Source organism: Panthera pardus, unplaced genomic scaffold (assembly GCF_024362965.1).
Source record: "Panthera pardus isolate Hobbes unplaced genomic scaffold, ASM2436296v1 HiC_scaffold_11, whole genome shotgun sequence".
NCBI lineage: Eukaryota > Metazoa > Chordata > Mammalia > Carnivora > Felidae > Panthera > Panthera pardus.
This window is the reverse complement of record NW_026526666.1, coordinates 102599951-102613366: the sequence shown is the minus strand read 5'-3', so window position 1 is coordinate 102613366 and position 13416 is coordinate 102599951. Positions and strand designations below refer to the sequence as shown.

Genomic DNA, 13416 nt, shown 5'->3' with positions numbered 1-13416 from the left:
CCCTGAAGAAAAGCTCCTCGTCATTTATTCCTGGGTACAGGCAGGTCTGTCCAGCCTCCCGGGTCAAAGTGCAGGGTGCTGGGGGTCCCCTTCATCTGCCGGGTCACTTGTAAGCCACACTAGAGAGGGAGGTTGAAGCATCCCAGAGCAGGTGGCCTGCAAGGGCAGAGGGAAAGGCAGCAGGGAGTTGGGCTAAGAAAGCAAAGGGCTTCTCTGGTCTAAGGCTGCATTTCACGTCACTGAGCGTCTAGCTCAGAGGCCCCAAATCGCCAATGCTTTAGCCAGCCTCCGTTTTCCCTGGCAAGGCTGCCTTGCTCTTTCCAGACCTCCAGTCTTTCGGAATGTTAACTATCCAGGGAAAAGCCCGAAGCACCATCAAACCTGCCCACCCCTCGGCAGCCCCGCCCCCAACCCCTCCCGGATGGCAGAGGAGGTCAGGACCCTTCCAAAGGTTCTCTGTCCCACTTGAGAGAAACGTGGGCTTACAGGATCTCCTATCACCAGAAAGCCCCCACCTCCGGCACACACCGCTAATCTTGGGTCCCATTCCCAAGGCGAGGCTGAGACAGTCAAGACATCATTCAAGGACAGTCCCACCTGCCGAATTTGGCAACAAACAGTCCAAATGCTCACATTCCTAGACCTCCCCCCGCCCCCTGGCCATCCCATCTTGCAGAGGGCTGCGGCTCGGTCAAGTTACTTACCCGCCAAAAGCAAAACTAAGCAAAGACTGCAATGGCAGAGACAAAGGGATTTTTGACTAGAAATCTCCGAGAATATTTAAAGGAGAGCTCTGATTATTGTCAAACTATCAGCAGCCGTGACAATGGACCACAAATGTCTGATGTCAAAAACAATCCCTAAAAAGGTGGCAATTCCATAAAGACCGCAATTCTGAGAATAAGCCTATCCATAAGGTTCCAGTTTCAGGAGACAAGCTCCTCCTGTTGGCTGATGAGAGCCTAGAATTACACCTGAGGGACAATTCAAAATCAAAATCATTTTAACTATACTGCTTATGAGGCACCTTCAGCAAACACCCCGATCAGTCTCCGTCCCTGGGCTGCGTGGACTCCTCATACAGGCAGCTCTCAAGCGCTGCCCGAGGACAGTTCTTTACCCACATATCCTACTTGTGACCACCTGACGGCGCCGTGAAGCCCCTGTCCCTACGCCCCTCACGCGAGCCATGCAGTTCTGCCCCGGCCTCCTCTTAGTGGCTGAGCCGCATCGCTGGCATCGCAGTGTCTTCTAAAATGAATGGCAGGAGCCCCCGGGTGGCTCAGTCGGCCCTGTGTCAGGCTCTGGGCTGACCGCACAGCCCCATGCTTGGGGTTCTCTCTGTCCCTCTCTCTCTCTCTGCCCCTCCCCGACCTGTGCACGCTCTCTCGCCCTCATAAATAAAACAATAAATAAAAATAAAATGAAGGGTAAATGTCCCTAACGCACCAAGATCTCCCTTGTACCTGGAGCCTGTTTCTCAAGACGGCAGTCTTGCACTGCCTGAACCCAAATCACTTAGAGTTGCTGGGGGTGTTTCTCGATAAGGCAGACTTCTGGGCCCCACGGCCCTGGGCCGGAGGAAGGGGTTGTCTAAGACTTAAATCATCTTAGGGGTTCTTTCTGGGTTCTAGGTACGGTAGCAGCCAACTCAGCCGGTCAGCACAGCATTAACAGACAGTTTTAGCTTGGCCAGAAATAGCCTAGAAAAAAAGAATGTGAATTCTCAGATCCTCCCAAAGAGAGGCAAGATAGGAAAATGTCTAGATTACAAATTCTTAGGTTTTTGCTCCCCGAGACAAGCAGCATGGTGGCATCCTTTAAAAGGCAGCCCTTCACCGGCTTCCTTCGGCACCTCCTCCTCACCCACCAGGCCTCTTCCTCACCTTCCTCCCTTCCAGAAAGGGACGCAACCTCTACAACCTGTTACCCCAAAGAAGAGGCACCCGACAAGTCAGTCAACACCTCCAGCAGGACCCCACCCAGGCTCTCCCCAGCTTCTGACTCTGGCCAGCCCCACTCTCTGTCCAGGGTTACCAAGACGACATGTCCCCATGGTACTGCAGAATCTGTCATCTGGCCAATGACCCACACATCCTAGGTGTATGCCCCCCCTCAAAGGGAGCGGCCAGCACCACACTCTGCTTCCAACGCTGGATAAGCTTGGAGCAAAGCCACGGGAAGGACCGTGGCAGCAGGAGGAAGCGAAAGCCAGGTTGCCAAAGCCAATTTCTAGGCTCTCCTGAGGTTAAGGTGACAACCAGGGGACAGGCCAGTCTATCACCTCACTGGAATCCTGCTCACCTCCTAGGTCATCAAGTATCCTCTGAAAAGGCTGTGGTCTAAACGCCCCCAGAACATTCCATAATTTTGATCAGTTTGTCTTTACAAGTATTTGGTGTGATCAAACTCCCCCACTTTGTTCCCTGTCTTACGCACAAGTTGTTTCCGCCTGCCAGGCGCCACTGGTGAAGTTAGGGTCCATGTATCTCAACACTTGGTTCTTCCCAAAAAGATAGGAAGAGAACACTACTCAGAAAACAAGCACCTTTAACCACTGAAAGTCACAGGAAAAGGTGGGTGTCACTGAGGCTTTTGAAAGAAAACCAAATACTCAACCTTTAGCCCAGAAATGGTACTGGTGACCAGAATCAGCTAAGAACAGGATTGTGCCAGCTTTTCCTATTCCGTTGCTTTTATGAACGAAAATCTTGGCCTGAAACTCTCCATGACCCCCCTCCCCCCCGATTCCTGGGCTGTATTTCCCATGGAGCAGGTAGGTCATCAGTCAAGAGATGAAAAGGAAAGTGGTCTAAAGGTGGTCTGGACACAGCTGGCATAATGGGCGTGGTGATTCAGGTTCCCATTACACATCCTCCATCAGAAAAAGTCGTTTGCAAATTTATTCTCTCGGCTCTGGATCTGACCCGGAGAGTTGGGTCACGACCAACTCCAGACTCTCACCAAGGCACAGCTGAGGTAAAGAAAATGGGAATAAAGGACACATTTTCTTCTCAAGCTTAATGAAGACCAAGGTCATTGTTGGTACAGCAATTAGCAGGAAAAACAATCTGTCGCTAAATAGATTAACATGCCAATCCTTAAAAAAAAAAAAAAAAAAAAGGCTTGCACAGTAATAGTAGCCATGTGTTAGCCACTTTAATATAAAATGTGATCAAAACTCAATTACAAGAGTTCAAAAAGGCATAGAAAAACCAATGAGTTTCAATTTTATTACAAGTTTTAAAATTTGGGAGCAGTTTGGGGGAAAAAAAAAAACTATATATGCTAATTTTAGCCCAGGGTTAATTTTTTACAACCAAACTAAGAATCACTACAGGCGAACATCAATGCAACAAACAAGTACAATTTGCAAACCCAGGTCATAAACTTACTAACAGTTAACGATCACGATCACGATCACGGTAGGGACAGATCATGGTAGGGACTGTGGCCAAAACCCAGCTGATGCCTCAGTTACATCAGAAAGAAACCTCGCCTTCACACATGCAAACAATTCTGCTTCACGAAATTTGCATAGAAATAGAAAATGCTAGAGCCTATACCACAAATGAAATTGCAAAGATGCAACATGTTAAATTCAATCCAAGGAGCACCAAATGTGAAATTGGAGCCAAGGTAGGACTCTAATTTCCAGCTCCCCAACCAGCAGAGCCCAAGAATGTCAGGTGTAGAAATTAGCTGAGGGAAACTCTTTAAGAACATTTTACACTGTAGTTTTAAGACTTTGCAGACATTTCTGCAGAATTGTTTAGATTTTAGAAGGGCACCATAAGGCATCAGGGTCTCTTTTCAAAGTCACTCCCAAATACTCTGGATTCTCAGTTGGCAACGACACATCTTTACAACTTAATGACCTTGCTCAGATCTCCAGCCTCTGCACACAAGGCAACGAAATCCCACTTTCAGTCTGGTCCTGCTTAATGCAAGTTTGTAGGACTGGACATTAAATCCAGGCATGGCCTAGGTGGCTCAGAAGTGACCGTTCCCTTGGCACGTCCGCACTGTTTCCCCGTCTCCTCGGCATGAACCGTCTCTCAATCGCTTCTCCTTCGCGCCCCACCCCCGTGACAAGGCTCCAATCCCGGCCAGATGCACAGGTCCATCTCTGGAAGCTCTACCACCGCTCAGCTCCAGCTCCCCCTGCTGGGGGCCAAAGGGACAGTTTGTTGCAAAGAGTTGTGGGAACAGTTTTTATTTACAGATTTTTGTGCACTCTTACTTTGAAAACCTGGGACTTTTATAAGCACTCTCCAAATTCTTTCCTGAAGAGGAGAATACGCAGCGGTGGAAAAGGACATCCTATTTCTACAGGAAGAAAAAGGATGTACATAGTAGTTATGTGCATCGAGTAATTTGTAATCAAAAGGTGAAGTAAATGCCCCAGAACCTTGCACTTTTATCGACGCTGCCCTGTTCCTGCAGGAAGCAAACCTCAGAGAAGTCACTGGTTTTGCTCTCAGTGGATTAGACGTCCCAATGTTTGTATACCTGAATCTTTTAAGAAAAGCACCAGGTAAAACGGTCACACCTTTTGAAGTAAAATAGCGACTAACTGAAGTGCACACACCTCCACACCCTTTAACCACCTGCTCAAGGTCAATTCATGGGCAGTTCCCTTAAAGGAGGTTATTTCTATTTTGGTATTATTACCACAATAACTAAAGTTTTTAAGCAGGAAAAAAAGTCTAATTACAAATAAGTGAACGGCAGCCCAAATGAAGCCCTTTTACTATGACTTCCAATTTTCTGGTCAATCCACACTGCAGTGATACAAGGAAAACCACCATTTTGGTTCCCAAGTTTTATTGAAGAACTCATACAAAATATTTCAGATAAAGGAGTTTTAATCCTCATCTTCCTCCTCTTCCTCATCTTGGTTTATCTGGAAGTAACGCAATTCGTAACTCTCTTTGCTGTTAGCAACTACGCGCAACCAATCACGTAGATTATTCTTCTTCAAATATTTTTTGGTGAGATATTTCAAATACCTGCAGAGAGAGAACACTTGAGAACTCACCACAGGGCTCCGGCATCTCCAACAGTCACTTGTATAAAACCTGTGCATTCAAACCATCACCATTCAGGGTGTTCTCCCAGCATCCAAAAAGGGCAAAGGTAAGGCCGATATACCCAGCCAAGGTTCTAAAACAAGCGTCAGCCACATTTCATCTACACTGGCAATAAAAATGAGGACACACAAGGAGAGGTCACAGTTGTCGGTTAAACACAGCACAACGCCTATGAAGTGGTTCATAGTGACCACTGGAGAAAGATACCACAGTAGTGATGACACAGTTAAGTACCCGATCTTAGTACCTTCTACGGAGAAATCACTGGGTTTCTAATGAGCTCCAGGTACTTCCCGCATCTCACCTCACGGATTCTAACCTCCTTCCGAGGTTGTTTGGATGACGGGGATTGTCTGTCATACACTCACTCTGGCCAGGAGATGCTCACCACCCAACTCCTGGGAAACAGGACGCCACCCTGCCACTCCCCTTGCTCCACCTCTGCAAGTGACGGCACTCAGTCCTTTCAACCTGTCAGCCTGACTGCTGGCGTGGCCTGGGGGACAGCTAAGCAGTCACCACAGCAAACTGCTTAAAAAACTGGCTGTTTTCACAAAGGCAGCGACTGGCTTCTGTGCTCAACATCCCAACTGCCCACAGCCTGCAATCGTGTTTCTCCTCTCACTTGTTGACTTAGGAGGCCCTCGGGCATCTTCCCAAACCCAAAAGGAGAAGAGGGAGCAGAACACCAAACTAAGTCCCGGCTGGGCAAATTAACCTTTCCAAGCCCCACTCTCCCCCTCCATGAAATGAGACTCCTGATACTTACCATCTCTTCAGGCTGTCACAAGGACTACGTGAGCCACACAGGCAGACCGGCAAGGACCCAGATAGGAACGGACCAACAAACTCACCACCTCCAGGAAACGAGTACCGCTCAACAGCGTTACTTACGCCAACAAAGCCATCTTCACAAAGATGTGAAGATCTCAGTTCAATCCTATCCACTTTCCCCTACATAAGAATAAATCAATTTGGTCGTTCCATCTAAAAAGTATTCTTTTCTGCCATTTACTGTTTCTACCATATTGTATTCAGGTGAGGTGCTTAATTTGAAAGTCCAGGTGGCTTAAGATTTTTCATAATTTTTAAATTAAACCGCCTGGGTGGCTGAGTTAGTAAGTGTCCGACTCTTGATTTCGGCTCAGGTGATGACCTCCACTGTGAAGGCAGAGCCCGCTTGGGATTCTCCTCTTTCTGCCCCTCCCCCACTCATGCATGTGCGCACACGCTCTCTCTCTCGATATAAATAAAAATTTAAAAAAATTTTTTCTTTTTCCTTTTCTTATAATAGGATGTTGGAAAACTAGGTAAAAAGCTACAGAAGTGCGCAAACAAGAAAAAGTCCTGGATTAGGAATACCTAGAACACTTCAAGAAAACCATTACCATCCAGAAAGGAAAGCGAAGAACACAGGGCCCCTGTCCTCCTGCACTGGGGATGAACAATCTGTGCCAATGGAAAAGGTGTCAGGAGCCATTCTCACAGCCAGCCTGGTAAACGTCGGGGACAGGTCACAGATCACAGCATCACCCCCAGGAGCTCTGCAAAAGCCCAGTGTGTCGCAGGCTTTGTACGGCCTGGAGGCCCTATGGTTGCACCCATCTCTCGTGTTATCAAATCTCCTTCTGGGGGTGCCCGGGTGGCTCAGTCGGTTAAGCGTCCACCTTTGGCTCGGGTCCTAGTCTCACAGTTCGTGAGTTCGAGCCCCACATCAGGCTCTGTGCTGACAGCTCAGAGCCTGGAGCCTGCTTTGGATTCTGTGTCTCCCTGTCTCTCTGCTCTTCCCCTGCTTGTGCTCTTTCTCAAAAATAAACAAACAAACATTAAAAAAAAAAATCTCCTTCTGCACAAATAACTGAACCAGGCAGAGTAGGAAGTCACCTCTTGACTGATAATAATTAAAGCTAAAAGCAAAAGCTGAATTATACCAAATTTGTCCTAACACACCTTCAAATCTCCCATTACTTGATTCAGTCTGATTGAAAGCTCCTAAGAACATGCCAGGCTCTGGGCTAGGAGCCAGGTATAAACCGGTTCAATTCCTTACAACCACCATACAATACGGCAGGACAAGCGAACTGGGGTCTCCGACTTAGAAAAATGGGCCCACAGGAATTAAAAGGATGGCTTCAGTCTAAACTGAGATCTCGGAGTCCTCATCCAACGATACTGGCACTTACAGGGAACTAAAAGTAGAATTAAAAATGCAAGCACATTGATCGCGAACACTGAAGAAGGTAGAGAACTGTCCTATCGCTGTGCTGTGCACCTGAGCCCAGTACAACACTGCATGTCAACTATACCTCAATAAAATAAAAACGAGGGGCGCCTGGGTGGCGCAGTCGGTTAAGCGTCCGACTTCAGCCAGGTCACGATCTCACGGTCCGTGAGTTCGAGCCCCGCGTCAGGCTCTGGGCTGATGGCTCGGAGCCTGGAGCCTGTTTCCGATTCTGTGTCTCCCTCTCTCTCTGCCCCTCCCCCGTTCATGCTCTGTCTCTCTCTGTCCCAAAAATAAATAAAAAACGTTGAAAAAATAAATAAATAAATAAATAAATAAATAAATAAATAAATAAATAAATAAAATAAAAACGAAAGCTCTCCACTGATCTACAGGGAAAGGAGGCAATATTCTCATTTTCAGTACTGTCTAAGCAAGTCTGAGCATCTTGCTTGAAATACGTTAGCCCGTGAAAAACAAAATTTTTAAAACTACCAAAAATTGAATGCTTTCAACCCCCACAGGATCATTCATTCAGTGCCTCCTTGCACTGGACCCTGTTCCAGGGATTAAGGGATGCAAGCAAAAAACAAATGACGGGGGGGGGGGGGGGGGACTCAGAGATGGGAGGCTGGCAGGTAGCACTTTCCTGTCCCATACCTTTTGGAAAAAGGCACCTCAGAAGTGACCGTAATCTTGCTCTTGCTCCGTTCGATGGTTACAACCCCTCCACCAAGATTCCCGGCTTTTCCATTCACTTTAATTCTCTCTTGAAGAAACTGCTCCTGTGGAAATGGTCAAATCGATCAGTAAGTGAAGCGACAGCTTGGCCCACTTGTTTTATGCTCTTAATACTGAATGAAGACTTGTTTCTATGTTCAGTCTTCAAAAAAAAAAAAAAAATTACAGCACATATTTAGCTATTAATATGAGGTCTGAAATCTAAGAATGGAAATTAGAAGACAGCACTACTCAACTTTATTTACACGTGGAACATGAAAACATCCCCACACAAACACACGTGACTGCTTCCACACAAGGTCAAACAAATGTGCCTCTACACAAAAGGCTTGACTGATGAGTCAAAAGTAAAGAATAGACAGGAAACCTAGGGCCAAACTGTTACAAAGTACAGACAATTCTGAATCTAAGGAGTATAAAACACTGCTCTCGGTACCATGAGAGGAAATAAGTCAGTCTTCAACCTAGCAGTAGGAGCAAAACATAACACAGACCAAAACAACTCTACATCAGCTCAGGGGCCGTTTGCATGGCCCAGCAGAAGGGCAACAGCCCAGGAGCCCAGAAATGGCACTCTTGGCAAAACCCCCTGGAAGCCTGGCACCCACCTCCATGGGGTGAATTCAGCGGTCTTGGTCAAAAAGGAGGACTCCGGGGGTGCCTGGCTGGCTCAGTCAGTGGAGTGTGCAACTCTTGGTTGTGGGGTGAAGACCCACATTGGGCTTAGAGCCTACTTCTTTAAAAAAAAAAAAAGGGGGGGGGGGCGCGTGGGTGGCGCAGTCGGTTAAGCCTCCGACTTCAGCCAGGTCACGATCTCGCGGTCCGTGAGTTCGAGCCCCGCGTCAGGCTCTGGGCTGATGGCTCGGAGCCTGGAGCCTGTTTCCGATTCTGTGTCTCCCTCTCTCTCTGCCCTCCCCCGTTCATGCTCTGTCTCTCTCTGTCCCAAAAATAAATTAAAAAACGTTGAAAAAAAAATTAAAAAATAAAAATAAAAAAAGGGGGACAACTCTGGTTCTCTTGCTGTTACAAATGATATGAAATCCCTCCAGCCCCAAATCCCTACAATTCTCTATTTAAAAACTCCAAGGGTAGGGGTGCCTGGACAGCTCAGTCAGTTGAGTGTCCGACCCTTGATGTCAGTTTGGGTCATGATCTCATGTTTCATGGGTTAGAGACCCACATCGGGCTCTGCTCTGATGGCGTGGAGCCTACTTGGGATTGTCTCCTCCTGTCTCTGCCCAGCATGCACACACGCACTCTCTCAAAAATAAATTTTAAAATACATACATACATACTCCAATACACTGTACGTTAACTGAGGACAGAGTAGAGTGACTAAGTCAGAAATCTTGATTTCTGCATCTTAGACTCAAGTTTTTTTTTTTTTATCCTAAGAAGGTTCTAGAAGGAAAAACAATTACACACAAGTGAGTGTAAAGGCAGGGAGAGGGAAGCGATGCCAGGGAAGGGCCAACACAGACACAAGCTGGAAGAGGCCACAAAGGTTAGGAGGGAAAGGTGGCCACAGAGAAGAGAAAAGTAACGTTGTTACACAGAGACTGAGGAGCCAATTAAGGGACTTCCCGCAGCAACAGAGACACAAAAGGCATCACATCACACAAGGCAGGGACACCCAAGAAGTTACGGGCATTCACTGTTGTTAGTGGCCATAGGCTGAACCTCTAGATTGTTTCACCTGAAAATTATTCTTGTTGTAACATTATCTTTTGGCAAAGAAGAGCAAATGGGAATTTAAGAGCCTCTGCACAAGAAGTCTGAATTCTGGGACGCCCGGGTGGCTCAGTGGCTTAAGCGTCCGACTTCGGCTCAGGTCATGATCTCGCGGGTTGTGAGTTCGAGCCCCGAGTCGGGCTCTGTGCTGACAGTGTAGAACCTGCTTTGGATCCTGTCTCCCCCCCACACACACACCCTCTCTGCCCCTCCCCTGCTCGCACGTACGTTTTCTCTCTCTCTCAAAAATAAGTAAACGTTCTAAATAAATAAATAAGTCAGTCAGTCAGTCTGAATTCCCCAGACACGGCTACCGAACAGGTAAAGAGGAAACTGCCAAGTTGCACAGTCAAAATATGGCAATGAGGTTAATTTTTCTAGGGCCAAATATATGGGGTAAAATATCAATACAAAGCGGGATATGGGAAAAAAACAAGCTCCAATTACAAATCAGCAAAGAGTATTTTAATGTAAACACTGAAGCCCTGATATCTAGTAAAAAGGAAAGCCCAAAGAAACGCTGCCATCTGTCCAATACCCATAGCCCCGCAGTCAGGCTGGGTGGAGACAGCCCCTTACTCTGTGAGGATCAGGGCCCAGTGCTTATGCTTCAACACACCAAGGTGCCAAGCGGGTACTGGATCCAGTGGAGTTGGCCGTTTCCTGGGAACTCGGAAGTAAATAAAAACACTTTTGGAAACAAAAGGAAAGAGGCGAAAGAAACTGAGGCAGTTCCCTAGCATTGATGTTTACTCCTCACCACCGATACACATGAAAGAAAGTGAGACTTAAAAACAAGTAACCAGACCAACTTCCGGTCTGTGTGGAGCCAGAACCAGAGATGCCCACGAGCAGGAGAACAGAAACGTGCTCCAGCAGGTTTTCTCGGCGACATCTCAGAAGGTCCCTCCCTGTCCTGCGTGGCAGCAAGGGTGTCACTTACGAAATTGGCAGCATCCATGATTCCGTCTTCTACAGGGTGGGTGCAGTCCAGAGTAAACTTCAGAACTTGCTTCTTTTTTTTGCCCCCCTTCGCCACAAGCTTTTTCTAAGGTGCGCAAACGATACACAGATGAAGGCACGACCGGTATGCCCCTCCCCTCAATCACCAAAAACATAACCGAACCAAAAACGCCTGAAATGGAAAAGCCCACACAAATCCAAAATCCGCAAGCGACCTGCCCTGAGGGGTGATACCCAGAATGCTGCTCTGTAAGCTTAGGGGCCGGGAGTCATGCCCTTTTGAGGGGGAAATTCTAGCACTCTGACTTACTTGCCCTTTCCAGCCTCCCCCATCTCTCTGGGCATGAAAAGTCTGTTACCTTATAAACCACAATAAAAGGAACATTTTCTTTTATTTACCATAAAACTTTAGAAACAGTTTCAAGAAACAGTGCATACTTTATTCCAGGACTAGGGCAAGCATACAAAGTATGCCTTGCATATCTAAAACAAATTGAATCTGAAATGAGTACTTGTCCTAAGTCTCCAGATTAGGGTCCTGATCCGTTTAACTGCTCACCTACCTTCTTGAAAACCACAGTGGGAACTGCACGTCCCAGCAGCGCATCTACCCCAGCAGGGACAAGAAAAAGACTCAAACTTTGGTTCTAATTACAACACTACTGTCGATTTCTAGGTTTTGATTTAAATCATCAGTCTGAGCACATCCTGCAAGGATGCAGTCCCTTTACTCTCACAAAGCTCAGTCTTCTCCCTCTGCAAACTCCAACATCACTAAAAAAAGCACCTGTACGACCTTACCTAACTACTTGCAGTTCCACTCTAAAGAGTTTTACAGACTCTAAAAAGACTTTTCCAAGAACACACCTGGTCCCCCTTCACGTTTAAAAAAATTTCATCTACCATTTGACTGGCTCAACTTGTCCAACATTTTAGCTACTCCAAAAATCACGGACTTCTCTTTAAGACATCTCTTCCTGGTAACCTAAAGGGATGCTTTAAGATCTAGCCCCGGACAGACACAATCAGCAAGTAAAAGACCTGCCCACAATGGGATCCACACCTCCCATCAAGGTTTTAAATCAAAGGCATACAAATGCAGAGAGGTATTAAAAGCCTGCCCCGGCAGAAAAGAGTAGGTAAGCCGAAAATGTTAACGGTGTCCCAACAAAAGGGAGGCAGGAAAACGACTTGCTCGAGGCAACATGTGAGGAGGGCGAGCTGCAGGCCGAGTGACACGAGGGCGCCACACGGCCGGTCCCAGCCCGGCCGGGGCTGAATGGAGGTGGGCCCTGCCCTCGACCAAAAAAAGTCTCTACAGGTGCGCCCTGAGGAACTGCTTCCTCCATGAACACTACGAGGGTCCTCAAACCCAGGCCCCTCTCTGAAAGCAAGCCGGCCAGACACCTTCCGTGGACATTCCCACTCGTCTCCAAGTCCCGGGTGTAGGTTACCCGGATATGCGACTCCCGAGAGTGGCAGGTCCCCTTCCTCTTCCCCGCCCTCCGCCCAGGTAGCCAGGCCCAGACCCTGGCTGCCTCACGCCACCCGGGCTCCCCAGGGCCCTGGCCGGCCCAGGCTGTAGCCTGGGCGCCCCAGCTCCCGGCTGGCCGCAGACAGCCGCCCGAGCCCGAGCCGCGGGGGCTCCGCAAACTCCGGGGCTCCTCTCGCGCCCCAGGCCGCGGCCTCCTCCGCCCACAACGTGCTGGGCCCGGGGCGGCCCTGGCCCGCTCCCGCCGGCCTGCCAGCCCAGCCTCGGCCGGGCTCTGCAGAGCGCCGTCCCGCGCGAGCCGGGCAGGAGCCGGGCCAGCGAAGCCCACGTGCTTGCCCCAGAGCCGAGGCCTCGCGCGGAGCCATACTAACCACGGGCGCCATGGCGGCAGCGGAGGCAGAAAGGGAGGTGGGCGCACTACGCAGACGCAAAGAGCTCGCAGCGCGCAGAGCACGCAGGACTCAGGCCGTACCAATCGCTCGGCCACGCCCCTCGGCCGCCACGATTTCGCCCTGTTTTGTACGATCGGGGAGCGATTGCTTTTGCCTGAATGCGAAGCCCGTCCTATCGCAGGCCTTAGGCAGGGGGGGCGTGCTGAGGAAGGAGGCCCTGTGGCCTGTCCCACTGCAAACGATCGGAGGGGGGAGCTAGACTGGATGAGCCCAAAGAGAAATAGAGGGTTCGCTCTACTTTTGAAAGTTTTGGAAAGAGAAAAGAAATAAGGAAATTCACTAACCCATAAATCACCAGCTAGTGGTATGGGAGTAGAACCCACCAACTTGGGGAGTTGAGGCCTTTCTGGTCCTGGGATCCTAATGCCCAAGAGCACTTTGGCTTCTTCCTACTTGAAGTGCCCAGCCTTGAAGCTGGTGCCCAGGGGCTGTGTCTCCCAGGGCTAGCCCTCCATGCTGCAGTCAGGTACACTCTCCAGTTTGACCCCTTCGCCATCTCAAATACAAGCCGCCCACCCTCCGATCATCACCACCTAGCTTTCCAGCGCGTGCCTTCTAGTTTCCCAGTTCCAAAAATTCTTGTGCCAACACTTCTCAAACTGGCACGTAGACAGGAATCACCTGGGGATCTCCTCAAAATGCAGATTCCAATTCAGTGGATCTCACTGGTTTCAGATTGTGCATTTCCCACAAACTCCCAGAAGATGCTGCTGCCGGTGGTGG

General features: G+C 48.7%; 2 protein-coding genes across 2 annotated transcripts in view; one reads left to right on the top strand and one right to left on the bottom strand.

Annotated features, from left to right (window-relative positions):
• The window catches only part of ESPN (espin), a 248474-nt gene that overhangs the window by 25157 nt on the left and 209901 nt on the right, over positions 1–13416 (top strand). The window lies entirely within an intron of this gene.
• On the bottom strand, positions 4811–12734 carry RPL22 (ribosomal protein L22). The gene is made up of 4 exons (XM_019461223.2): positions 12613–12734; positions 10730–10834; positions 7975–8099; positions 4811–5012 (listed from the first exon to the last, which is right to left on the bottom strand). The coding sequence occupies exons 1-4, from the start codon at positions 12622–12624 to the stop codon at positions 4868–4870; spliced, it is 387 nt and encodes a 128-aa protein (XP_019316768.1). The 5' UTR covers positions 12625–12734; the 3' UTR covers positions 4811–4867.

What these genes read in the sequence shown, in the direction of transcription:
- RPL22 (XM_019461223.2), bottom strand. An exon ending in TCATGGATGCTGCCAATTTC is followed by an intron (nt 8,100 to 10,729) that starts GTAAGTGACACC and finishes CCATTTCCACAG; the next exon opens with GAGCAGTTTCTTCAAGAGAG. An exon ending in GAGGTGCCTTTTTCCAAAAG is followed by an intron (nt 5,013 to 7,974) that starts GTATGGGACAGG and finishes CTCTCTCTGCAG; the next exon opens with GTATTTGAAATATCTCACCA.